A 25,796-nucleotide genomic window follows, 5' to 3' on the forward strand; every position below is an offset into this window, starting at 1 on the left:
CTACCTTGTTGGAATATGCATTAGGGCTATCTTTTCCTTTTTTTTCTTTTTAAGTTTATTTTGCGGAGGGAGAGAGAGTGTGTGTGTTCATAGGGAAGGGGCAGAGAGAGAGAGAGAATCCCAAGTGGGATTTGAACTCATGAGTGGGGTTTGAATTCATGAACTGAGATCATGACCTGAGCTGAAGTTGGACACTTAATTGAGCCACCCAGATGCCTGCCTGCCTTCCTTCCTTCCTTCCTTCCTTCCTTCCTTCCTTCTTTCTTAAGTTTATTTATTTTGAGAGAGAAAGAGGGGAGGGGCAGAGAGAGGAGAGAGAATCCCCACCAAACTTCACACTGTCACTGAGGAGCCCAATGCGGGGCTTGAACTCAGGAACTAGGAGATCACGACCTGAGCCAAAATCAGGGGTCATACACTTAACTGACTGAGTTACCCATGTGCCCCAGGGCTATGTTTTCAAAAGGATGGAATGTGTATCACAAATGATAACATCGACTGAGGCCCGGTGTGGAGAAAAAAGGTGCTTTCATGGGGTATTTGTGGAAACAAAGACTCTTTGGAAAGCAATCTGGCAATAGTTTAAAACAAAGATACCGTTTGAATAAACAATCCTACTTTGGGGATATTTAACCCAGAAAAATAAAAATACTCATAAAAATATATATGTACAAGGTTGTTAGTTGTAACACTCAATTGTTCCTTGAGGGAAGAAAAAGTAGGAAAAAGAAAAGAGAAACAAATGTTATCAGAGAGGAGTGATAGAAAAACTATGGAAAAACCATTCCATGGAAAATTATGCAAAAGTAAAAAGAATGAGTTAGGCCTATTTCAGCTGATTTAGAGATTTCCAATGTACTATTAAGTGGGATAAGATGTAAAGAAGTGTTTATAGCATGACTCTAGTTTTCTATAAGCTGCTTCATATATGTTGTATGTATATTTACACATATACATTTATAGAAGAATTAGAGGAAAGTAAAAATAAAGCCTTAATGTGTATGTATTAGATTTTGATCAAGTGAATAATTTAAAAAGTAAGAATAGGGGCGCCTGGGTGGCTCAGTCGGTTGAGCATCTGACTTCGGCTCAGGTCATGATCTCACAGCTCGTGGGTATGATGCCTGCATAGGACTCTGTGCTGACAGCTCAGAGCCTGGAGCCTGCTTCAGATTCTGTGTCTCCCTCTCTCTCTCTCTTTCTGCCCCTTCCCCACTGGTGCGCTCTCTCTTGCGCGTTCTCTCTCTCTCTCAAAAATAAACATTAAAAAAATTTAAAAAAAGTGAGAATTTAGAAATTTCAGAATCTGAAGTTAAAAGAGGACTTCCCAGAATAAATTGGGTTGAATAAAGCCAATGAGAGTCTATGAGACACACAGAAGGGGATCTAAAGTTTTCTTATCTAAACTGTTAAGTGTTTTCACCAGTTTTTTAGAATTTAGGAATTGAAGATGATAGCCTTTATCTTTAGTATATTAGTATTTGCAATAAACTGTATAAAGTTTTCATTAAAAAAAAAAAGAGTGGTAGGGCACCTGGCTGGCTCAGTTGGTTAAGCATTTACTTTGGCTCAGGTGATGATCTCATGGTTGGTGACTTCAAGCCCCACGTCAGGCTCTGTGCTCGCAGCTCAGAGCCTGGAGCCTGCTTCAGATTCTGTGTCTCCCTCTCTCTCTGCCCCTCCCCTGCTCACACTCTGTCTCTCTGTCTCAAAAATAAATAAACATAAAAAAAAAGTGTTAGGCATTAAGGGCATACTAGCACCATAATGAGACTTTATCCTTGAGTCTGATACAAGGATTGAAAAGTAATTGAAAAGATGAGAAAATTAGTGTTATTAAATGTCATGTTATGTTCTACTACCAATCATATTTTTAATTGCCTACCATGTGCCAGGCATTGTGCTAGGTTCTACCTTTATAGAGTTGAGATAGAGGAGTTCAGTGAAAGTAACTCATTCTGGGTGGGGCTGAGACAGTAGCAAAGCCCACACATTAAAAACAAAACAAAACAAAACAAACTTCAGAAGGTGACAAGTCTAATAAGAAAACAAACAGAATGATGGAAAAGGCCATCACTTTTCAAGAAAGTGGTCAGTAAAGACCCCTGAGAAGGTGGGACTAGAGATGAGACTATAAAGTGGGTAGAGAATTCCAGAGGGCTCACATGTGTAAAGGCCTAGATGTGGATAAGGGCTTGGTATGTTTGACAAACAGAAAGGAGGCCAGTGTGTCCGAAGCATCAGTAAGTGAGGGAGTGAATGGCCAGTGAGAGATGGGACTGAAGGAGAGCCATATCAAGCAGGGCCTTGTTTGTAGGCTGCAGGGAAGAGTTTAGATTTTTTCACAGATTGTTGTGGAGACCACCAAAGGTCTTTCACCTTGGAAGTGGAATAATTGACATTAAAAATTTTTTTAATGTTTGTTTATTTTGGGGAGAGAGAGAGGGAGAGGGAGGAAGAAAGAAAGAAAATGAGCTGGGAAGAGGCAGAGAGAGTGAGAGACAGAGGATCCCAAGCAGGCTCTGTGCCAAAAGCAGAGAGCCTGATGTGGGACCTGAACTCACAAACCCAACCGTGAGATCATGACCTGAGACACCCAGCCGCCCCTCAATTTACATTAACAAAATTTTTTTTTAATGTTTATTCATTTTTGAGAGAGAGTGTGTGAGCGGGGGAGGAGGAGGAGAGAGAGGGAGACACAGAATCCAAAGCAGGCTCCAGGCTTTGAGCTGTCAGCACAGAGCCCGATGTAGGGTTCGAACCCATGAACCGTGAGATTATGACCTGAGCCAAAGTCGGACGCCCAACCGACTGAGCCATCTAGGCACCCCTCAATTTACATTTTAAATAGATCATATTGAAATGTAAACTTTTGGGGCACCTGAGTAGCTCAGCTGGTTAAATGTCTGATTCTTGATTTCAGCTCAGGTCATGATGTCACAGTTGTGAGTTCAAGCCCCATTCTCAGGCTCTGTTCTGTGCCGAACCTGCTTGAGATGGTCTCCTTTCTCTGTCTCTCTCCTTCTCCCCTGCTCACGCATGCACTCTCTCTCTCAAAATAAATAAATAAACTTAAAAAAAAAAAAAAAGGAAATGTAAACTTCCTTACATGTTTCTATGCTTTCTTATGGATGACTGCTTTAATTAGACTGTGATTCTTCCAATTTAATTTCTTTCTGTCCTTAGGGTTCTTAGAACATCTTGAGTGGGGCCTCAGCTGACTCTTTTTCATCCAGGAGGCAGCAGAGTGTAGCTTGAGCCTGCAAGAGCTTTGTAGTCTGATCTGGATTTGAGTCCTTACTGGATGCCTTTTTGCTCTAGGACCTTAGGTATTTATACCAGTAAGTTTCCTTACCTAAGAAGGGATTATTACACCTAGCACATAGGGATGTTATAACAATTAAATGAGGTAATTTGTAAATGATGCCTGACACATGGAGCTTAGTTCCTTGGTCCCTTTTTTTCCTTCTAAGATGGGATGAGGACTTTTCTTTCGTGAATAAGATCTGAGTCCCTTATCTTTCCCAGGTAACTGTGCTGACCTATAAAGTGACTAAAATATTAATGTGTGTTTATGATTATGTACATATAATCAGCTAATTACTCATATTGTTGAGACATATACCTGAAGATATTTACAAATCTCCACATTCAGAAATAAGAATAAGAAGTAATTTCTCTCAAGTTTGTAGGTTCTGAGAAGGGGTATAGCCATGGTCTAAGATAGACTGTGGATGATAACAGTTTTCTTTGGAACCTTCAACTGCTCAATCAGGATCAGAGAAGGACTAATAGTCCAACTGTAAGCTCTGAAATACCAAGACACAGATCTGAAAGAAAGACTTATAATTCATTCTTTATGTGTATAACTCAAAAAAAAAAATCATTTCCCCTTTCTGTCCAGCTCTCTTTTACTTAATAATACCGAAGTTTCTAAAGCATCATTCACCGAAATCAGTTCTATGGCCACTATTGGGCTTTTAGAACTGTGCTCTTGCTTACTTAGTCACTATTATGTCTCAGGCACTATTTTAAGTATTTTATATAAATCATTATAGTCAGTCCTCAAAACAACTCTAAAAGGTAGGAACCATTAACATTCTCATTTTACACTTGATCTTAGCCAAAAAGGCCGAGAAGCGATTAACATTCTCATTTTATAGGGGAAGAAACTGAGCCCTAGAAAGGTTAGGTAACTTGCTCAAGGTTATACAGTAAATAGAAGAGACTTGCTTTACATGTTTCAATGCAACTTGCCTTTCTAAGTTAATTTTGTTTGGGAGATACAGGTATGTTAGTATATATAGAATCACCTCATTATTTTTCTGTATCCTTTTAAAAAACCTTTTTTAATTATGGAAAAATTTAAGCCTATATAAAGTTAGAGAAGATAATATAATGAATTACCATATATCCGTCACTCAGCTTCATCAGCTCTTTTGGCTAATCTTGCTTCCTCGGTATTACAGCTGCACTGGATTCTTTTGAAGCAATTCCCAGACATTGTATCGCTGCATATATGAATACTTTAGTATCTCGAAAAGCTACTGAATGATGACTTGATACTTGACGAGTCTGAAAACCATCAAATCATAATTTGATTATTTCATGTAAAAATATTCCTTAATAATGTGGATTTCCATTCAGTGTTGAAGTTTCCCTGATGGTTTCATTTTTTTGAGTTGCTTTATTAAAATCATGATCCAAGACATGTTCATACATTACATTTGGTTGCCCTTTCTCTTAAATCTTCTAATATTTTCCACTCCTTACCAGGAAAAAGGTCCTTCTTTCTCTGTGCAAAAATCTTGGTATTTATTTAAGGCTTACCAACCTTAAAGCATTCTGTCCCCCTAGGAGCTGCACCTTGATTGTCAAAGACATGATTTGCCCAGGCTTATAAATATATATGCTCCTTGTATGTTCCCATGGTTACTTAGACCAAGAGATTGAAGTATTTAAGAACAATGTGAATTAATTATTCAACTTAATCTGCCCTGAGAATCATTCTAGTTTCAGTTATTGAGTTCTCTGGGGTCATTATTTTATTTCCAAGGTTTTTGGAAACTTTGAGGGGAAAATTGTTTTGGTATACGTAGTTTATTATGGTAGCTTCAGTTGATTTCAGTGATTAATAAAGAGCTTATACCTCTCTGCTCTGTTAGGAATTACATTGTTTAGTCGCTGACAATAGGATTTGATATAATGGAAGGTAAAAATACATATATTAAAGCAAAAAGAAAAATAAGCACGTAATATTTCATGGAGGCAAACTGAGTTAGAAAGGCAGACTTCTGAGAACCTTTTTTGCAAAATCCAATAGAAAGTTTTGTTTCTAGTGTATCTGAAATACGTGACTGAGAGTGCTAGTTAAAATTAGATGTATAAAATTGCCTTTTCCTAATGCATGTGTAGTTGATGTTAGTAAATATCGGAAAAAATTTGCATCACTAATTAAAATCTTTAAAAAAGTGGCTGTATGTGTTAGAATTATTTTTTCTTATTAGAATATTAATTTATAATAAATTCCACATTGTACTATTGTAACAGGGTTTGTTGTGGTCTGCTCATTATGCAGAGTGCTTGTGTAGTGAAATGGCATACGTTCCTGGTTCCTGACTAAATTTGGTTTCTGTTAGGAGTAAGAGCCATGTAAGTGAAGGACAGCAAGAGGATTAGCTTCAGAAGCTCAGCTCTTCCATTGTTCCTGTAATTCACTTTTCTGTATGGGAAATGCTTTACATGATCTCTGTAGTTACTGAACTTTGTGGCATTGTCATGTGAGAGTTACTGAAATTGGAAGGATGTTAAGATCTGAAAATGTCAGTTCATCTCAGTTGGAACAAAGTCTTGGAGCAGCAGTCTGTTTTGACTCCTATTACAGCCACATGTTGGATGAGCAGAGATGAAGCTGGCTAGACCAGTTAGGACTGATTTGGTAAACCCAACAACAGTGGGAGCCAACCCCAAGGAAACCTTGGTTTGGAGAAAGATGAGGAGGTAGAACATTAACTCCTTCATGTTTGGGCAAAAGCAGAATAATTAAATAAGCAAGGAGGGAAATTTGGATCCTTTGCTTTTCTGTGTTTCTAAGCATTTTAGAGTAACTACAGTATTTCATTATGTGTTATTGGTTTTACAATTTCCAAGAACTTTGGTGTTCAGGATCTCATTTTTTCCTTATGTCAAGACCGTTAATGTTTCTATATCTTCTTATTAGAGAAGAGACTCAGAGAAGACTCAAGAAATCACAACTAGTTAATGGCACAGGGATTAGAATTTGTTTTTAGACCCTGGTTTCAGTGTCCAGCATGCCACCGTCTCTGAGTTATTTGGGGTAGGAACTATGTTTTTGTGATCTTTGCATCCCTGGTATCAGGCATAATGTCCAGCACACGACTGGTACTTAATAAATGTTTTTAAGTGAAAGCGAAATTACCTGGAAGATTTGATAATAGCAGATTTTTGGCTTAAAAAGTAATGCTTCTAAATATATTACTTGGTTTTGGTGTGCATACTTAAAAAGAAAATCCTTGATCTTGATACACTGTGTACTTTTTAAAAAGTAACCAGCCTTCTAGTTACAGGAGATCAGAATTTTTCTTTATAACCTCTGGAAAATCTTCTGGACATATAAAATATCAAAAGATCTGTTTTTGAACTTAAATCATTTAAACAGGTAATTTGTATCATTTAGACTATTTGGTTTTTTTACTCATTCGTGTCATTAAATTTTAAGTTAACCTTCTTTTATCCCCTTGTACTCGATAGAAATCTAGGGTTGTGTGAAAACTCTTTGTAAAGTCTGCTTTACAGGTAACCTGCTATATGGGTTAAAGTTTGGCAAATTGTAAAGGAATTACTACTCTCCAACTTACTCCAGTCAAGTGAGACCTTAATATGTTGATCTGTTGGCTGGATAGGCAAAACATTTGGAGATAACATGATCTCATTTGGAGCTAGAGGTAGTTCTGTGTAAGTGCAATAGTGTAATTATATATATCTGTATGTGAAACCCTGCCATCTTTTATCAGCAATCAATGTATAAAGATTCTGATCTTTCGTCGAGATCCATTTCATTTCTCAAGCTTTATAATGTCAAGACTTTTGCAAGCACATGTGAACTATACTCAGTGTAAACTTAAATATTTCTGGAAATGTCAAAGCTGTGTGTACTTTTACATTCAAATACTTGAGTTGGATTTGGAAAGTTTCGTCAAGAAAATAAATCACCTATTTTTGTTTGGATACTGTCAGCTACTTCTTGTCAATGTCTTTCATGTGTCCTTGACTTCCTGCCCAAGAGAGATTTACAACTGCTTAAGAGACATCTTTGAAATGGCAAATGATTAACTCTAAAGTTATTTGGAGTATGGATATAATATTTGGTTAATTTCATTTAAAGTCATTTTTGTTCCTCCTTTGAAATGACAGGAACAAAATGGAAATATTATGGAACTATTAAGTTGACATATTAGGTTTTTAGAATAATTTAGCATGGGAGACCCAAAACTTTGTTTTAATTTTCTTTTTATTCTTTTTAGTATAAACATGCAAGTCATTTTGGTTAGCAGAAGGAGAAGGTCTCAATATGGCCACCTAATCTTTTCTGATTTCTAGCCTTCTGTGTTACTGTAGGCCATGTTTACTTCGTTTAAAACATTATTGTCCAGCAATTAAAATAAGCATTGAAAGTAATGAAACTATTTAAATGAGTCATTCTTATTTTAAAATATACTTTTTGTTTAAATAAATCACCTGTTTTTGAGGTATCTGCTTTGCTTTGTTAACATAATACCTACAATGTTTTAGCATCTTGACTGACTGTGGGTAGATTCTAGTTTCTGTTCTACACTCCCTCTTCTGTCTGTTCAGGCAACAGACTCACTGACATTGCCAAGTAATTGTCTGTAATTTAATGAGTTAATTAGTTAACTGTCTCCTGGAGAAGTCAAGTACTGACTCCTTATGGATGAAGACTTTTTTTCCCCTCTGAGCTATATGCTTTATCTTTCAGTTAAAATCAAGTTAAAATAGAGTAGGAGAGTTGGGGAAAACATTAGCAAAATACCTCAGGGTAATTGATTCTTTGGCATCATTTATAACCCCAGATACTGGCAAAGCCTGTTCCAGTACTTGTCAACAAAAGCATTTGTTTTCCTTGTTGGCTGCTGTGCTAGTGGTTTGTGCTAAGGCTATTTCCTGATAGTTTTATTTCCTGATAGTTTTAAAGTCAAGATTGTTGTGAAATCCTGGTGATTCTGTAGGTACAGTTTACTCTGTGTGTATGTGTGTGTGTGTGTGTGTGTGTGTGTGTGTTCTGTGTGTATAGTGGTGGTAGTCCTGGCAGTCAAATTCAGGTATTAGTATTAGATATTAGGCACCTATGTGGCAAAAATAAATGGAGAATTAGTTGCTGCATTTTGTTAATACTAACTGAAATGTTTTCATATTCTCTCTTTTGAGAATTGACATCTGATTACAGAAAGCAAGCAGCAAACAGTTGTGAAGAGAACAAAGATCTCCATAACCCATCTCTAGTGTTTTTTTTAATTTTGCATTTTGTGTTTTGCTCTTCCTTCTTTTAAATTTCTCATAAGAGTCAGGCCAGGATTTTTTGACAAAAGATGTGAGCATTCTTATAGTTCTTTATATATGATATGCATATATGTGTGTGTGTGTGTGTGTGTGTGTGTGTGTGTATAGCTGAATTGCTTTTCAACAAGACTGAAATTGAAAAAAGTAAGATCTACAGAACAATGTTAATTAATAATTATGTTATCATTTGTGTAAAAAAGAGAAATGGGTAAGAGTATTTATGCACATTTGCATGTGTATACATTAGCATGTATATGCATATATTTCATATATGTATAATCATTTATGCATAAAACATCTCTAGAAGGACAGACAAGAAATTGATTGCTTCTGGGGCGCTTGGGTGGCTCAGTTGGTTGAGAGTCTGACTTTGGCTCACGTCATGATCTCTTGGTTTGTAGGTTCAAGCCCTGCATCGGGCTCCCTGCTATCAGCACAGAGCCTGCTTCAGATCCTCTGTCCCCCTTACTCTGCCCCTCCCCAACTTGGGTGCGCTTACGCTCTGTCTCAAAAATAAACATTAAAAAAAAATCCAGAAATTGATTCCTTTGGAGGGAGACAGAGAGAGAATCTTAAGTCAGGACCCTGACTAGGGCTCAATTTCCACGACTCTGGGATCATGACCTGGGCTGAAACCAAGAGTCAGGCACTCCACGGACTGAACCACCCAAGTGCCCCTGAATTTTTAAAAAAATGTTTATTTTTTTTAAATAGATTTTTTATTGAAAGAGAGAGACAGCGGGGAAGGGGCAGAGAGGGAGAGATAGAGAATCCTAAGCAGGCTCCACACTGTCAGTGCAGAGCCCAGCACAGGGGCTGAACTCACAAACCATAAGATGATGACCTGAGCCAAAACGAAGAGTCAGATGCTTAACTGAGCTACCTACCTAGGTGCCCCAATGTACTTTTTGACTTTTGAATGGTATGACTGTAACGCTATTAAAATCATCTTTAAAAAGTCATTAGCAAGGGGTGAAAGTACCCATTGTTTTTTCATTTGCACTCCCACCACCTTGGTTCAGGTCTCATCCTCTTTCACCTGGATCTTCAGTAGCTGACACTTGGTCTCCCTGCCTCCAGTCATTTTCTGTCTTCTCCAAATCATCTTTTACATTGCCACAAGAGAGAGCACAGGTCAGATCATGTCTCTGTCATCCTCTAAAACTTTTAGTGGCATCCCATTACCCACAGAATGGAGTTCAGACTGTTCAACTTAGCATTCAAAGTCTTCCATCATTTGATCTCAAACTGCCTTTGTCTTTTCCATTTCAACTTCTACATCTTTGCTTTGTTGTTGTTGTTTTTGTTTTTTAGTTTATTTATTTTTAGAGAGAGCATGAGCAGAGGAGGGGCAGAGAGAGAGGGAGAGAGAGAATCTCAAGCAGGCTCTGTGTTGTCAGCAAGGAGCCCGATGCTGGGCTCAGTCTCATGAACCACGGGATTATGACCAGAGCGGAAATCAAGATTGGGATGGTAACTGACTGAGCCACCCAGGCGCCCCTGCTTCATATCTTTGTATGCCCTCTCTTTATTAACATTTGTGTCTCCAACTAGTTCTCTCCCTCCAAAAAAGAGAGAATAATTTATTTTAACATCTCTGTATTCACATTTTTTTAAAACCTTGTAGACCCTTTCTGTCTGTTGCAGTTAAAATCAAATTTTACTTTCAAGGCCTATTCTGAACATACTCTCTCTTTCCTACTGCAGCCCCATTCCACCTGTCCTTAGAACGAGCCACTCCTTTTTGGATCCTATAGTACATTTCTCATACCATTGTTTGGCACTCATAATCTAGTGAGTTTTTGACTTGTCAGTGGCTTTAAATTCTATTTTTAGACTTCCTTGTGTTGATTCCTCTTTCCAGTTGCAGTAGTCTTCCTGACATTGTGCCTTTCCCCACTCCTGCCTGTTCTTAACTCTGTGGTTTTCTGATCTTGGTAAAACATGTAAGATTATGAAGGATATTGAGGAACACAGAATAGAAGAAGTAGTCAACAATAATTGGTAGAATCCATTCACTATTAGTATTAATACCATACAGTTTATTTTTTCTTTATCCTATATTTGCATACTTATTGTTTTGAAATGTCGAAGATCATTTAGTCTTAATTTTATAGATGTGTGATATATGTAGAATCCTGGGAGGAGAATGGAGTTGTTGAGCCAGAACTTAAACTTAGGACCATTTCAGCAATGACTTTTATAGAATGTAAAGTGAACATGACTTTATCTTGGGGTGATATTTGTTAGGTGCTTTTGGGTAGTACAAGTTAGTAAAAATATGTATACCTGTGTGCAGGCTGATCAAGCATTTGCTATGATAGCCTCTGTGGGGTTTTCTAGAATATGACAGAGGAAACATTTTTTATTTATTTCTCCTCTTGTTGAAAGAGCTGGTTGCTTGGTTTAGTCAGATTCACAAATGAGAACATTTGAAATGCTTAACCAAAAAGCAAACCAACAGTCCTTTTCTGTGATCCTTCCCATCCTTGTCTTATTTCCTAGAAGCAACCACTTCTTTTTTTTTTTATGAATATAATTTATTGTCAAATTGGCTTACATACAACACCCAGTGCTCATCCCAACAAGTGCCCTCCTCAATGCCCATCATCTACTTTCACCTCTCCCCACCCTCCCATCCACCCTCAGTTTGTTCTCTGTATTTGTGTCTCTTGTGGTTCTCCTCCCTCCCTCTCTGTTTGTAACTGTTTTTTTCCCATTCCCTTCCCCCATGGTCTTCTGTTAAGTTTTTCAAGATCCACATATGAGTGAAAACATATGATATCTGTCTTTCTCTGACTGACTTATTTCACTCAGCATAATACCTTCCAGTTCTACCCACATTGCTGCAAATAGTACGATTTCATTCTTTCTCATCGCCAAGTAGTCGTCCATTGTATATATAAACCACATCTTCTTTATCCATTCATCAGTTGATGGATAATTAGGCTCTTTCCATAATTTGGCTATTGTTGAAAGCGCTGCTATAAACATTGGGGTACACATGCCCCTATGCATTAGCACTCCTGTATCCCTTGGGTAAATTCCTAGTAGTGCTATTGCTGGGTCATAGGGTAGTTCTATTTTTAATTTTTTGAGGAACCTTGACACTGTTTTCCAGAGCGGCTGTACCAGTTTGCATTCCCACCACCAATGTAAGAAGATTCCTGTTTCTCCACATCCTTGCCAGTATCGGTAGTTTCCTGAGTTTTTCATTTTAGCCACTCTGACTGGTGTGAGGTGGTATCTCAGTGTGGTTTTGATTTGTATTTCTCTGATGATGAGTGACGTTGAGCATCTTCTCATGTGTTTGTTGGCCATCTGGATGTTTTCTTTGGAAAAGTGTTCATCTCTTCTGCCCATTTCTTCACTGGATTATTTGTCTTTTGGGTATTGAGTTTGATAAGTTCTTTATAGATTTTGGATACTAGCCCTTTATCTGATACAGAAGCAACCACTTCTAACTCTTAACTATTTATTTGGTATTTCCCTTCATATTTCTATACTGCTATTTCTAGATATTATTGACTTTCTATGAGAGTAGTTGAGGACTTCCTTACACTACTTCCTCCTCCATTCTTCTTCCTCCATTCCTCTCAGTATGTTTATCATTGTTATTAAATTAATATCTGGTATCTATATTATTATGACCGTGAATACTGTTTATTTGAGCCAAGTCATGTATTTCCTGTTTTTATACAACAAAACTGCTTTTTCGTAATTTACTTTCTGATAGAGTTAAAAATTATCTAACTTTTCATTTACTTAGCAACTTGTGTACCTCATACAAATTCATTAATTTAACAAATATTTACTGAGTGCTGGGGCACCTGGGTGGCTCAGTCGGTTAAGCATCTAACTCTTGATTTCGGCTCAGGTCATGAGGTCAAGCCATGGCTTGGGCTCCGTGCTGTGAGGGGAGCCTGCTTGGGATTCTCTCTTTCCTCTCTCTGCCTCTCTCTCTCTCTGTCTCTCTTTTTCTCTCTCTCTCTCTCAAAAGAAAAAAAAAAAGGTTTGCCAAGTGCCTACTGTGTGCCAAGCATTATTCTTGGTGTTTGGGATACATCAGTGACCAAACTAGACAAAGATTCCTTCCTTTGTTGGGAGATAGACAGTAAACATAATAAAGAAGTAAAATACATAGTATGTTAGGAAGTGATAGCTGCCGAGGGGGGAAAAGGCAATGTAAGGGGGATTGGGAATATAGGCGCAGGCATGGGTTATAATACTAAATAGGGTGATAAGAATAGATCTCATTGAGGAGGTGACATTTGAACAAAGGTTCATACTCCTCCCCATGTTATTTTTCATTTAGCCAAATGCCTTGGATAAGCATTCCGTTTTTCCCAGTGGCTTTCCTTCCTGGAGCCCTTCGTTTGCTCCCTGCCAGGACTATGTACTCTAGAGGCCTGCAGCACAATTGTTGTCTTGGGATTTCTCTTGGCCACTTTTCTGGATTGGGTCATCTGATTTTTGTATCCCACTTGGTTCATGCCTTCATTTTGTTGGAGCAGATTCTCCTATAGCTTCCTGAGGAGGCACATGGCAAGAGAAAAAAGTATTGAGAACATGGATATCTCAAAGTACTTTTAACCTACCTTTATAATTGATTCAAAGTTTGGCTCAGTTTAGAATTCTAGGCTGCAAATCATTTATCTTAGAATTTTCAAGGCCTTACTGCATTGTCTTCAAGCTTCAGTGTTTCTGTTGAGGAAGCATTGGTGCCTGTGATTCATAATTCTCTATAAGTGACCTTTTTTCTCTCTGAAAACGTGTAGGATTTTCTCTTTATACTGGTGTTCTGTAATTTTATGATGATGGGCCATGGCCTGGTGTAGGTTTTTGTTTGTTTTACTGTGTTGTGCTTGGCACTTAGCCCTTGTATTCTTCAATTCTGGGAAATTTTCTGATGTTACTACTTTGATAGTTGACTGAAATAGCTAAATTGATCAGCTGCAACCCGAAGAGGAGAGCTTTGGTTGTGTTTGATCATGCCATAGTGCGTAAAACCCTTAAAATAGTGAGGTCTTTATTTGACAGGCAGATTCTACTATTTTATTTTTAAAAATTAATGACCTAAAAGCAGAATATTTTTGTTTCTTTTCTCCAGCTACTGGAATGTAGAACAAATACCTGTGATGGAAGGTCTTGTGTGTTTGTCATACTTTTCTCATTCGTTTTGTTTTTAAGGTTTGGCAGCCTGTGTTCTCCTGCTGCTCCCCACTCTTGTAGGTGGGAAGCCTCTGGGAGTCTACACGTGTCACCTTCTCACTCTCAGGTCTTAGTCACCTTGGCTGCCCTTTCACCTTTCTTCATCTTTCTCGTATTTCGTCTCTTACATATTATATGTTTAGTTGAAGTAAAAGTCACATGAGACAAAATTCTCCATTTTAACCATTTAAGAGTACACTGCAGTGTTTTTTTTTTTTAGTATATTTACAGTGTGCCGCCATTGCCACCATCTAATTCCAGGACATGGTCGCTGCCCCCAAGAAAAACCCCATATATGTTAAAGCAGTTACTCTAATTTGCCCTCCTCCCAGTTCCTGGCACCTGTGCCTCTGCTGTTTGTCACTGTGGGTTTGCCTCTTGTGGACATTTCATGTAAATGCGGTCATACGATCTGTGGCCTCTTGCCTTTGGCTTCTTTAACTTGTAATGTTTTCAAGGTTCATCCATGTTGTGGCGTGTGTCAGTACTTTGCCAGTGTTCTTAAATCTGGCTCTGAGTGTTTGTTTTTCACTGTCCAGAGGAAAATGCACTATCCTGCATTTATTATCTTTATTTTGATTTTGATACTGTCCTTTATATACCTTTTCACAAAATGTTTTTGGCTACAATATGATGTTGAATAATTTTAATTTTAAGTATACATTATTTATTTTTTAGTATGCCAGTACTGAGGTTGATGGAGAGCATTACATGACCCCAGAAGACTTTGTCCAGCGCTATCTTGGACTGTATAATGATCCAAATAGTAATCCGAAGGTCGTGCAGCTCTTGGCAGGAGTAGCCGATCAAACCAAGGATGGGTAAGAACCTTTATACATTTTTGAAAATGAATGTTCTGCAATATCTTACTAAAAAATAGGAACACCCTAAGTTTACCTATGACCACCTGGAATTTTAATATTAATAAACCTTTATCTTTTCTTAGAAGTTTATAAGAAGTATTACTTGCTGCCATTATCCAAGGATTGGGCAAAAACTAGCATTTGTTTCTTGGTTTTTTTTTTTTGGAAGTAAACTATATATGGAGAACCATATTTTGTATTGAATAATCTGAACAGAATGGTTTTCTTTCATTCATTCAACAAACATTGAGTACCTACTATGTTTTCTAATGTTCTAAGGACTGGAATTACATCAGCGAGTAAAGTGATAAATGCAAAAGCAATACAAAAATTTAAAAGTAAATTATAGCATGTTAGGTTAGAAGTGCTATGAAGAAGAATGAATCAGGGAAGAACTTAGTAGTATTTATTAATTTATCTGTCTACTCATTTATTTGACAAACATTTATTGAACAACCACCATTAGCCAGGCACTGTTGGGCCTTAGTAATACAAACATAAATAAAATGGGGTTCTATAAGGGAAGGGAAGCAAAAATAATATAAAAACAGGGAAGGGGACAAAACATAAGAGACTCTTAAATATGGAGAACAAACAGAGGGTTACTAGAGGGGTTGTGAGAGGGGGTATGGGCTAAATGGGTGAGGGGCATTAAGGAATCTATCCCTGAAATCATTGTTATACTATATGCTAACTAACTTGGATACAAATTAAAAAAATAAATTAAAAAAAATGGGGTTCTTGGCCTTAAGAAGAAACTCATGGCCTAGTGAGAAAAAGGATGAGTGAACAAAGAAAAGAATACTTTGGGTATAAGATGCTGTAATAGAAGTATATGAAAGATACAAAGGACACCCAAGAAGGCATAGTTAACTCTGTTTTGGGTGGTCAGGACAGCATCATAGAAGAGATACTTGAGTGAAATCTGGCAAGATGAACGGGAAGTTGCTGGTGGTTGGATAAGCTGGGAGAATTCCAGGAAAGGGAATAGCAGTGGTGTGTGTGTGTGTCTTGGGGAGTGACATTGAAGAGGTTGTGTTACATATACCTTGGTGTGGCTGTGGTTTTGCTTTGTTACTCTTGGAATTGTGGTTGAAGTGGAACTGGGGACCGTCTGTGCTAAGCTTTGACTGTATCCTGTAGGCTCGTGACTTAGTCTTGGAGGTATTTTTAGCCTGGCAGTGTATGGGTGTGTGCAGTCACAGAAATAGCAAGGTGCATCTTACTAGAGTGTCACTTTACTCAAGGGGAAAAAGCACACCGTTTTTAAGTTAAGATCAAATATGACTGTATTATAGAACAAATGGAGTATTCTTATGAATTATAAAGAAAATTTTTTCTTGCTTTGTGAGTTCCAAGCTACATCCTCAGGCCTTCAAAGGCCCGGGTTCTTTCTCCTACCTGTAGAGGTAGTTGTGTGAAAAACTAGGCAATGAGGAGTTGTTAAAAGTTATTTTCCATAGGGTGCCTGGGTGGCTCAGTTGGTGATCCCAGGGTTGTGGGATCGAGCCCTGCAACAGGCTCCATGCTGGGTGTGGAGCCTGCTTGGGATTCTCTCTCCCTCTGCGCCTCTCCCCGACTCATGCTCCCTCTCTCTAAAATTAAAAAAAAAAAAAAAGATACTACTGCAGATATGATGAGATTTTTTTAAAAATGGTAGGTTGAAATAGGGCAAGATTTGCATGCAATGAAATTCGTTTAGGAGACTATTATAAACTAGAGACTATATTGTAAACTAGGAGACTATAGTTAAACTAGAAATGTTGATATCTAAGTTCTTTGAACCTAGGGTTAGTATTCATATTTTCCCACAAAATCTAGTATAGTGCATGAAATTTGAATATTTTATATCTTAGATAAAGATTTTATGTAATTTGTCAGTGGTAGATGTTGGGGAATTTGCATACATTTCGTGATTAGTCTTTTAAAAAGTCAAATCAGGGGTGCCCAGATGGCTCAGTCGGTTAAGCATCTGACTTTGGCTCAGGTCACCATCTCACGGTTTGTGAGTTGGAGCCCCATGTCAGGCTCTCTGCTGTCAGCGCAGAGCCTGCTTTGGATCCCCTGTCCCCTCCCCTTTCTGCCCCTTCCCCGATTGTGCGCGTGCGCACTCTCTCAAAATAAATAAACTTAAAAAAAAAAAAGTCACAACTAGGTTCCCAACGGTTTGGTGGCAGCGTTGCAGACGCAGATCTTTGTGGAGACCCTGATGGGCAAGACCATCTCCCTCGAGGTTGAGCCCAGTGACACTAGTGAGAATGTCAAAGCCAAAGTCCAAGCCAAGGAGGGCATCTCGCCTGACCAGCAGCGTCTGATTTTTGCTGGCAAACAGCTGGAAGATGGCTGCACTTTATTCGACTACAATACCCGGAAAGAGTCCACCCTATACTTGGTGCTTTGCCTGCAGGTGGCGTCATTGAGCCTTCCCTCTGCCAGCTGGCCCAGAAATACAACTGCGACAGGATGATCTGCCACAAGTGTTGCACCCCTGTGCAGTTAACTGCCGCAAAAAGTGTGGCCACACCAACAACCCACGCCCCAAGAAGGTCAAATAAGGCCTGTCTACCGGCTCTTCCTTTACTCGCAGGGATGCCTTCTGCCCAAGACCCAGGGCCCTGGGACTTCAATAAAGTGTCCCTTTCATTGAAAAAAAAAGTGAAATCAGCTGATAAGCTATGATAAGCCACTTAGTCATTGGATTTCTTAACAGTGATTAGACAGTAATGCATATGAAAATTATTTTTAGTCAGAATTCGTTCTTCAAAATTATTAAAGGTAACATATATATTTAGCTCTTTTAAAAACTAGGATGGTATTTGTTGTCATTAATTTGGCCTGAGACCTGCTTTCAGAGTACCCATATCTTCTCAGATGCTTCTTTTGTGACCATTTTTGCTCATCTATCTCAGTAAGTGTGTTTGTTTTGAAGCTTCTTGTGGTTCTCCCAGACTCTGTTGCATTGTTGATGTGGTTGAATGGAATCAAGGGTTTAAGTTGCCAGAGTAGAATAGATCAAAGATGGGTTTTGGCTAGGAAAGTATCTGATAATGTTAATAGTGTTCACTTAAAGACAAATCTATTTCTCTTTGTAAAAGGTAAATCTTTCCTATTTCAGATTTTAAAAACTTCTTAAGCTTCCTTTTTCCTCTCTTTGGAATTAGTCAGATTGGGTTCTGTAGGAAATCTGATTCAAAGAGCTAGATCACATAGGGTACCTGCATGGTTCGGTTGGTTAAACATCTGTCCACCCATCGGACTCTTTATTTCATTTCAGGTCATGACCTCACATTTTAATTCCTGTGATGGAGCCCCGAATTGGGCTCTGTGCTGACAGCGTGGGGCCTGCTTGGATTTCTCTCTCTCTTCTTTCTCTGCCCCTCCCCACACTTGCACGCTCACTGTCTCTGAAAATAAATAAACATTAAAAAAAACAGATCATAAAAATTATCAGTGAGTTTATGAAACATATAGGTAATTTCTAAAAGCAGAGAAAGCTGGAATTTTCTAGAAACACAGCAATTCTTAACCTCTTATTCATGGATAGTCTTCAGGGGTTCCTGAAGTTGCTGAAATATCATGCAAAATGAGTGAATTTGTATCTGCGTTTTTCTCGGGAGAAATCCCAGGTTTTCAGAAGGACCTGTGACTTCAAAAAAGGTTAAGTATCATTGTTGAAGTTTCTTTAATACTTGCAATGGAAGATGGAGTGCCTGGGTGGCTCGCTTGGTTAAGTGTCTGACTCTTGATATTGGCTCGGGTCATGATCTCACCATTGTGAGATCGAGCCCTGCACTGGGCTCTGTTCTGAGCGTGGAACCTGCTTAGGATTCTCTCTCTCCCTCTCTCTCTGCCCCTCCCCTGCTCTCTGTCTCTCTCTTTCTCTCAAAAAAAATAAAAAAAACCTTTAAAAAAATACTTGTAATTCAAGAAAATGAAAGGTTTTTTTAATTTTTTTAATTTTTTTTAATGTTTATTTATTTTTGAGACAGAGAGAGACAGAGCATGAATGGGGTAGGGTCAGAGAGAGAGGGAGACACAGAATCCGAAACAGGCTCCAGACTCCTAGCCGTCAGCACAGAGCCCGACGCGGGGCTCAAACCCACGGACCGTGAGATCATGAACTGAGCCGAAGTCGGACGCCCAACCGACTGAGCCACCCAGGCGCCCCAAGAAAATGAAAGGTTTTGATGATGTTTAACTTATTCCAAGTAGTCACTCTTGTTCATTTAACATTTAAGGAAAATGAGGCCTAGAGAGATTGATTGATTTGCCCAATAACACAAAATTCTCTTAATTTTTAGTCCATTTTCCTTCTTTAATCATTTTTTTAAAAAATGATGTTCTCTTTCTTCCCCACTTTCTGTTTCCCACTCCTTTACCAAGGACAGTGATCAAAGATTAGAATAGTGTATGTAGTTGGTACATTTTTTTATAACCCCAAGAGGTATTCCTTGGTTCTGTTGTAGTTTTTGTTTTTGTTTTTTTTTTGATGAGAGTCTTATAATTTGAAGTAGCATCACATAGGTTGTTTATAATTATCAAAACCAAATCTTAATAGCACTAGTATACAGAGGTCTAAGTGATTTAATTAAGTATGTGGGAAAAGCAGGTTTGAGAGAGGTCAATACCATACCTTTTTGTACCCTGGACCGCCTCACCCTCTGCTGCATGTTTTCTTAGCATGTAAACCACCCCCTTTCTCCTCTTCCGCATTCCTTTTCCTCCAATAGATAGTAAAATAAGCAGGAGTGTTTTGATATAGGTGTTTGTTGTGCAGAACCATGTAGAAGCAACATTGTATGGTATAAATAGCATGATGGGTTGTCTAAAGTAAAAGTCATTAGTCAAATGTTATTTGTGAAATTGTGGCTTAAACTTTGAAATTGTGCTTTTATAATGAAAGGCAAAATGATTTTATGCATTAAATGAAGATTTCAGGAACTATTCTTGTGTGATATAATCTAAAGTGTTTAGACAGTTGCTTGTTTGAAGCTGTAACTTCTAGAATTATAGTTTCTATATTTAGCTCTGGCCAGAATTTCATCTGGAAGCTCTAGTCTATAATGTGTAAAACTATTACTTTTCTCTTTTAGTTTTTCATAACTGCTTTCCTTTACTCTTCTACATGTATATAAAAAAACATTATGATGCATGTAGAAAACCTTTTATGCAAAAATCTTGATGGTTTTAAAAATTGCAAAATTAACATATTAATATTTTGAAATTTTACTAGTTTCCATTCAGTAAATTTAAAAGGAACTTTGTAGAAAAATTTTAAAACATCCAATTCATAAAATCCATTATTTCAAAAAAATTTTTTTAATGTTTATTTATTTTTGAGAGAGAGAGATAGAGACAGAATGTGAGCAGGGGAGGGGCAGAGAGAGAGGGAGACACAGAATCCGAAGCAGGCTCCGGGCTCCGAGCTATCAGCACAGAGCCCGACGCGGGGCTCGAACCCACAAATGGCGAGATCCTGACCTGAGACGAAGTTGGACGCCCAACCGACTGAGCCACCCAGGCTCCCGTAGAATCCATTATTTCAGAGTATAAAATGAATACATGTTCTTTGTAAAAAGTCAAGCAGCAGGTATGGTAAAAAGTGAAGGTGCCACCCCATCCTTATTGAAAGAAAACAATTTATTAAACTATGAACTAAGCAGTGGTTTCTTCACTCCAGTTAGCGTCTTGTGGTTTGCATTGGCGCTGCTTAAGTCTTGATCAAGGCCTTCTAACAATAGAGGAATTCATAGCAGGATAAAGGAAAAAGAGCCTTAAAAATTATTCCAGAACATGTTTGCTTTATGTTAGCAGATAAACAGGCCATTTCTTGCTTTATGAAAAGTATTGTTCCACTGTCATGTGGTATAAAAGGCCTATGGGCTAAAGATAGATAGGGAGCATATCAGAGAGACAAAATGGTCCATTACCCTCACCTCCTACTTCTTCCCAGTATTTTATTACGAAAATTCAAACATTCAGGAAGGTTGAAGGTATTTTACAGTGTATACTTAACATACCCATCATATTCTACCATTAACATTTTTCTATGCTTCGTTTTTCATATATCTATCTTTACATCAATCCATCTTGTTTTTTCACACATTTCAAAGTAAATTGCGAACACTGATACTTTTCTTACACATTTCAGCATGCATATTATTAACTGGATTTCAGTATTTGTTTTGAGTGTTTTCTTTATATGTAAAATTTACCCACAGTGACAAATACAAAACTTAAAAGTGCATTTGCTGAGTTCTAATAAATGCCTATACTTGGGTAATCTCAGGTGACTTTTTACCGTATTAAAATATATATAATACAATTTATCATTTTAACCATTTTTAAGTATATATTTCAGTGGCATTAAGTATATTCATATTGTTGTACCACCATCACTACTATCCATTCTACCTTTTTTTTTTTTTTTTCATCTTCTCATACTGAAACTCTGTACCCATGAAACAGTGAGTTCCTGTTTTGTCCCGATACTCAGCCTCTAGTAATCACTATTGTACTTTCTGTTTCTAATGTGTTTGACTATGTTAGATACTTCATGTAAGTGGAATAATGTATTATTTGTCCTTTCATGTTTGATTTCACTTAGCCTGTTGTTTTCAAGATTCACCCATGCTACAGCTTGTGTCAGAATTTCGTTCCTTTTTAAGGCTGATTAATATGAAGTGACTTTATTTTTAAGTTGCTGATGCCTTTGTGTTTCTTAATTGATCTTTCTTCAAATAAATCACTCTGTGTAACAAAGGTAAGTGAGTATTGAGGATTGGTTGAGGATTCCCCCAATATCTTCTTTTTTAATTGTTTTTTTAATGTTTTATTTATTTTTGAGAGAAAGAGCATGAGCAGGGGCAGGGCAGAGAGAGAGAGCGGGACAGAGGATCCAAAGCAGGGTCTGTGCTGACAGCAGAGAGCCCGAAAGGGGGCTCGAGCTCACGGGGATGGTCCCCAGGGGCAGGTGTAGATAACTGATGGGCCCTGCTGTCCCTGAAGAGGTAGCTTCCACTTTGGCTCCAGGAGACTGGTGGAATGAAAAGTATTGGGACCAGAAACTGGTTGCCCTTGCTCACAATTTAACAAGGGAAACCAGAAAGCTGGATATTTGTGTGAAATATTTATAACTCCCTAATGTTGGCAACTAATGTAACTAAAAATATAATTCTTTGCATGGCCAAAGAAAACATGTGTGGGCCAAATTTACTCTGCCAGCCGACCATTTATGACCTTTGCTAGTTAAGGAAAAAGTCTTACCTTTTCTCATAGAGAAAAGTTTTACTACTGAGTATGAAATGTATTTTAAAGCTACATATTCTGTATTTTAGGGTAATTGTATTTTTGATGTCAGATTCCTGAGACTATTTTGGAAAAACCATGATGTTACAGGTTTTTTTTTTAATTTTTAATTCATAATCAGCCTAATTACTTTGTAGTTTTTAAATTACTCTTATAATCAAAAGAATAATGCTAATTCTTCATGATAAAAATTTCAAACATAGAATTACATAATGTAGAAAATGAAGGCCTTCTCTAAGTCATCCCTATATCATTACTGTATTTGTGTTATATATTCTTTTTTTTTTTTTTTTTTTAAGTTTATTTATAATCTCTACACCCAACATGGAGCTTGAACTCACAACCCTGAGATCAGGAGACACGTGCTGTACCGACTGAGCCAGAGCCAGGCAACCCTTGTGTTATACATTGTTATTAAAACCTCATAGGACTCGGGGCGCCTGGGTGGCGCAGTCGGTTGAGCGTCCGACTTCAGCCAGGTCACGATCTCGCGGTCCGTGAGTTCGAGCCCCGCGTCAGGCTCTGGGCTGATGGCTCGGAGCCTGGAGCCTGTTTCCGATTCTGTGTCTCCCTCTCTCTCTGCCCCTCCCCCGTTCATGCTCTGTTTCTCTCTGTCCCAAAAAAATAAATAAACGTTGAAAAAAAAATTTAAAAACAAAACAAAACAAAAAAACCTCATAGGACTCAGTGCTTTTTAGGAGTGTGTAGATGATGATACCTGATATGTTATAACTTCATTTGTTTTTACTACCTGAAAATTTGTGTAATGATAACCACGCTTTTGTGTTTTTAGTAGTATACCAATGCATAAAATGTATTATGAAAGGTGACCTGATAAACAGTTTATTGGGTTGTTCTTCCCAGGATTCATTAGGCACTTAAGCTCCTAATTCCACCAAAGATTCTTCAGCAGGGGCACAGTGAAGGCATAGTCTTTAGTGCCCTGAATAATACCACCACAAAGTCTTTCCCTCAATAAAGGGAAAAGGCATAGTATGCACCATTGCTTTGGATATAATGTAATTTGTGTAACTTAAACATAATTCAGAGTGTTACAAGTAATGGAAAAGGAAACTACAAATGTAAAGTATGTCTTAGATGAATGGAGACATAAAATGAAATGTAAAATGTAGTCATTTTCCTAAATCTGTGTTGAGAAATATAGCTCTCTGTAAAGCCATATATTCTTGGGGCACCTGGGTGGTTCAGTCAGTTAAGCGTCTAACTTCAGCTCAGGTCATGATCTCACAGTTCATGGGTTTGAGCCCCACTTTGGGCTCTCCGCTGACAGTGCAGAGCCTACTTTGAATCCTCTCTCTCTGTCCCTCCCCGCTTACTCAGTCTCTCTCAAAAATAAACACTTAAATAAATAAAAGCCGTATATTATAAATTGAGTTCATTCAAGAATATTTACAAGTTCTTACCTGAATCAAACTTGTGTTCTGTGACAAGCCTATCTTCTCGCAGGAAATCAGACTTTAAACAATGAATTACATAACTATTTTATTTATTTATTTATTTATTTATTATTATTATTTTTTAATTTTTTTTTATTCGACGTTTATTTATTTTTGAGACATAGACAGAGCATGAACGGGGGAGGGTCAGAGAGAGAGGGAGACACAGAATCTGAAACAGGCTCCAGGCTCTGAGCTGTCAGCACAGAGCCCGATGCAGGGCTCGAACTCACGGAGTGTGAGATCATGACCTGAGCCGAAGTCGGTCGCCCAACCGACTGAGCCACCCAGGCGCCCCACATAACTATTTTAATAACAATTTTGCAAGGGGCACTAAAAAGGTACAGTGTGCTGCCGTAAGGCTGTAAAGGGTAACTGAAATCATCTCGAGACTGTGAGATGGTTGGTTGTCTTGAGGAAATGATATTTGATCTGGGCTATGTAAGGATGGGTACAAATTAAATGGGCAGAAGTTTGGAGATGGTGGAATCATTCCAAGGAAAGTGAAATGTTGTGTGATGGTCCTGGGTGGAAGGAGCAGGGATTGAAAAAGAGTGGGTTGGAGTGCAGAGAACAAAGGGGAGGCATACAGAGATCAGATCCTGAGGGGCAAGAAGCCACGTTAAGATTAGGTCTATTCCTTTTGATAGGGTGACTATAAATGTATTGTCCAAACCAGGCCATTTGAGAATAAAAGGCAGCACCATTACTAATATGAATAAGTAAATAAATAACTACATGTATTTATATATTTATAAAAAACCAGATTTTTATAATGCTGTTACTTGGATATTAGTCACTTACCAATAGCAGCAACATGGTGTGGGATGTTTGCAGCAAGCTTGCTATGGAAGATGACTCTAAACTATATACTAGCATATGCCAACTGTATAAGATCATTGAAGGCAATTTTAGTATAATTTTGGCCACTGGCTAATTTCACAACCCTGAGTATTCTAGGACTCCATGTGCTTTAGTTTCCCTCCTCTTGTTTTGAATCTTCCTTTTAAAAATGTATTATTGACATTTCAAGCCTATAAAACACAGACTAGTGTAGCAAATTCAATATCCTCATCACCAAGTTTGGGTAATTATTAAAATAATTATTAAAATTGTTTTATTTATATTTTTCATCTCCTGGATTATTTTGAAGCAAATTCCAGATGACTTCCCTTTACCAATTGTGTGGTTACCCTGAGCTATAGTTCATACAGTAAAGACAGGTTAAATGCCTGATATTTTCCCTTTCTTTACCAGCCAATAACATGTTATATTTTGTTGCAGATTGATCTCCTATCAAGAATTCTTGGCATTTGAATCTGTTTTGTGTGCTCCAGATTCTATGTTCATAGTGGCTTTCCAGTTGTTTGACAAGAGTGGAAATGGAGAGGTGACATTTGGTAAGGAAAAAAAAAGATTATAAGGGATAAGTGAAGTTAGTGAAGCTGGTCCAGTCTTTAATTGCTAAATCTAGTAAATGCATATAAATTCCTGATTATCTAGGAGCTAGTTAATAAGTGAAGTATTGATTTCCTCAAAGAATTTACACAGATAAAATTAAAATGGTGTATTTTCTTTAAAGCATTAGATAATTACAAAAAATTAAGGAATCTTTGCTCATTGAGTCATTTATTGACACTTTTACATTCCAAAAATATGTGGTGTAAACTTTTCTTGCTCTGGGCTAGCCTGAGCAAAATTCTTTATGAAACAGACGAGGAACAACATGGAATAATCATATCATTCTTGAAGGGATTTTTGGGTAGAGAGTGCATAGCTCCTCAGTAGCAGTTTGGAAAAGTGCTACGATGTAACACCAAGAATGGAACTGAAGGAGGGAGTTAACAATAGTTAGCATTCTCTGAATCACCATTGTAGATTTTTGATTTTAGGAAACAAGCCTAGAACATTGAAACTAACATTTGTGTTAAATATAGAAATTGATATAAATCCTTTGCTAGGCCTATAATCTAGCACAAGATCAGTGTTTGACAAGCATATAAACTAGAATTTCTGTTTGTAGCCATGTATGTTTTAGTTTTTAAAGACGCTTATTTGCAGAAATTAGTTTATGTTTACCGTATCTGCTAATTTTTCCTGCAACAGGTTTTTCAATAAAAACAATGCAGTGTTTTCAAGGACCTTGAATCCTCTTCTTTTTAAAAAAATATTTATATATTTTTATTGTGATAAAAGAACACATAAAATCTTAACCATTTTTCAGTGTACAGTTCAGTAGCATTGAGTATATTCACATAGTCATGAAACAGATTTCCAGAACTTTTTTATCTTGTAAAGCTGAACTTGAGCCCCTTTTATAGGGTGAATTTGCATCAATATGTTGTAGAGAGACTCTTGA

General features: G+C 37.7%; 1 protein-coding gene across 1 annotated transcript in view; it reads left to right on the top strand.

Moving 5' to 3' along the window:
• Positions 1–25,796, top strand: part of SLC25A12 (solute carrier family 25 member 12) — a 103,076-nt gene that overhangs the window by 6,026 nt on the left and 71,254 nt on the right. Inside the window, exons 3-4 of the mRNA XM_047083589.1 lie at positions 14,488–14,630; positions 24,722–24,837. Coding sequence (XP_046939545.1) covers positions 14,488–14,630; positions 24,722–24,837 — 259 coding nt within the window. The remainder of the gene's footprint in view (positions 1–14,487; positions 14,631–24,721; positions 24,838–25,796) is intronic.

Source organism: Lynx rufus, unplaced genomic scaffold (genome assembly GCF_022079265.1).
Source record: "Lynx rufus isolate CCGP_SWC_20201006 ecotype Redwood Valley unplaced genomic scaffold, mLynRuf1.p SCAF_2, whole genome shotgun sequence".
NCBI classification, from domain to species: Eukaryota; Metazoa; Chordata; class Mammalia; order Carnivora; family Felidae; genus Lynx; species Lynx rufus.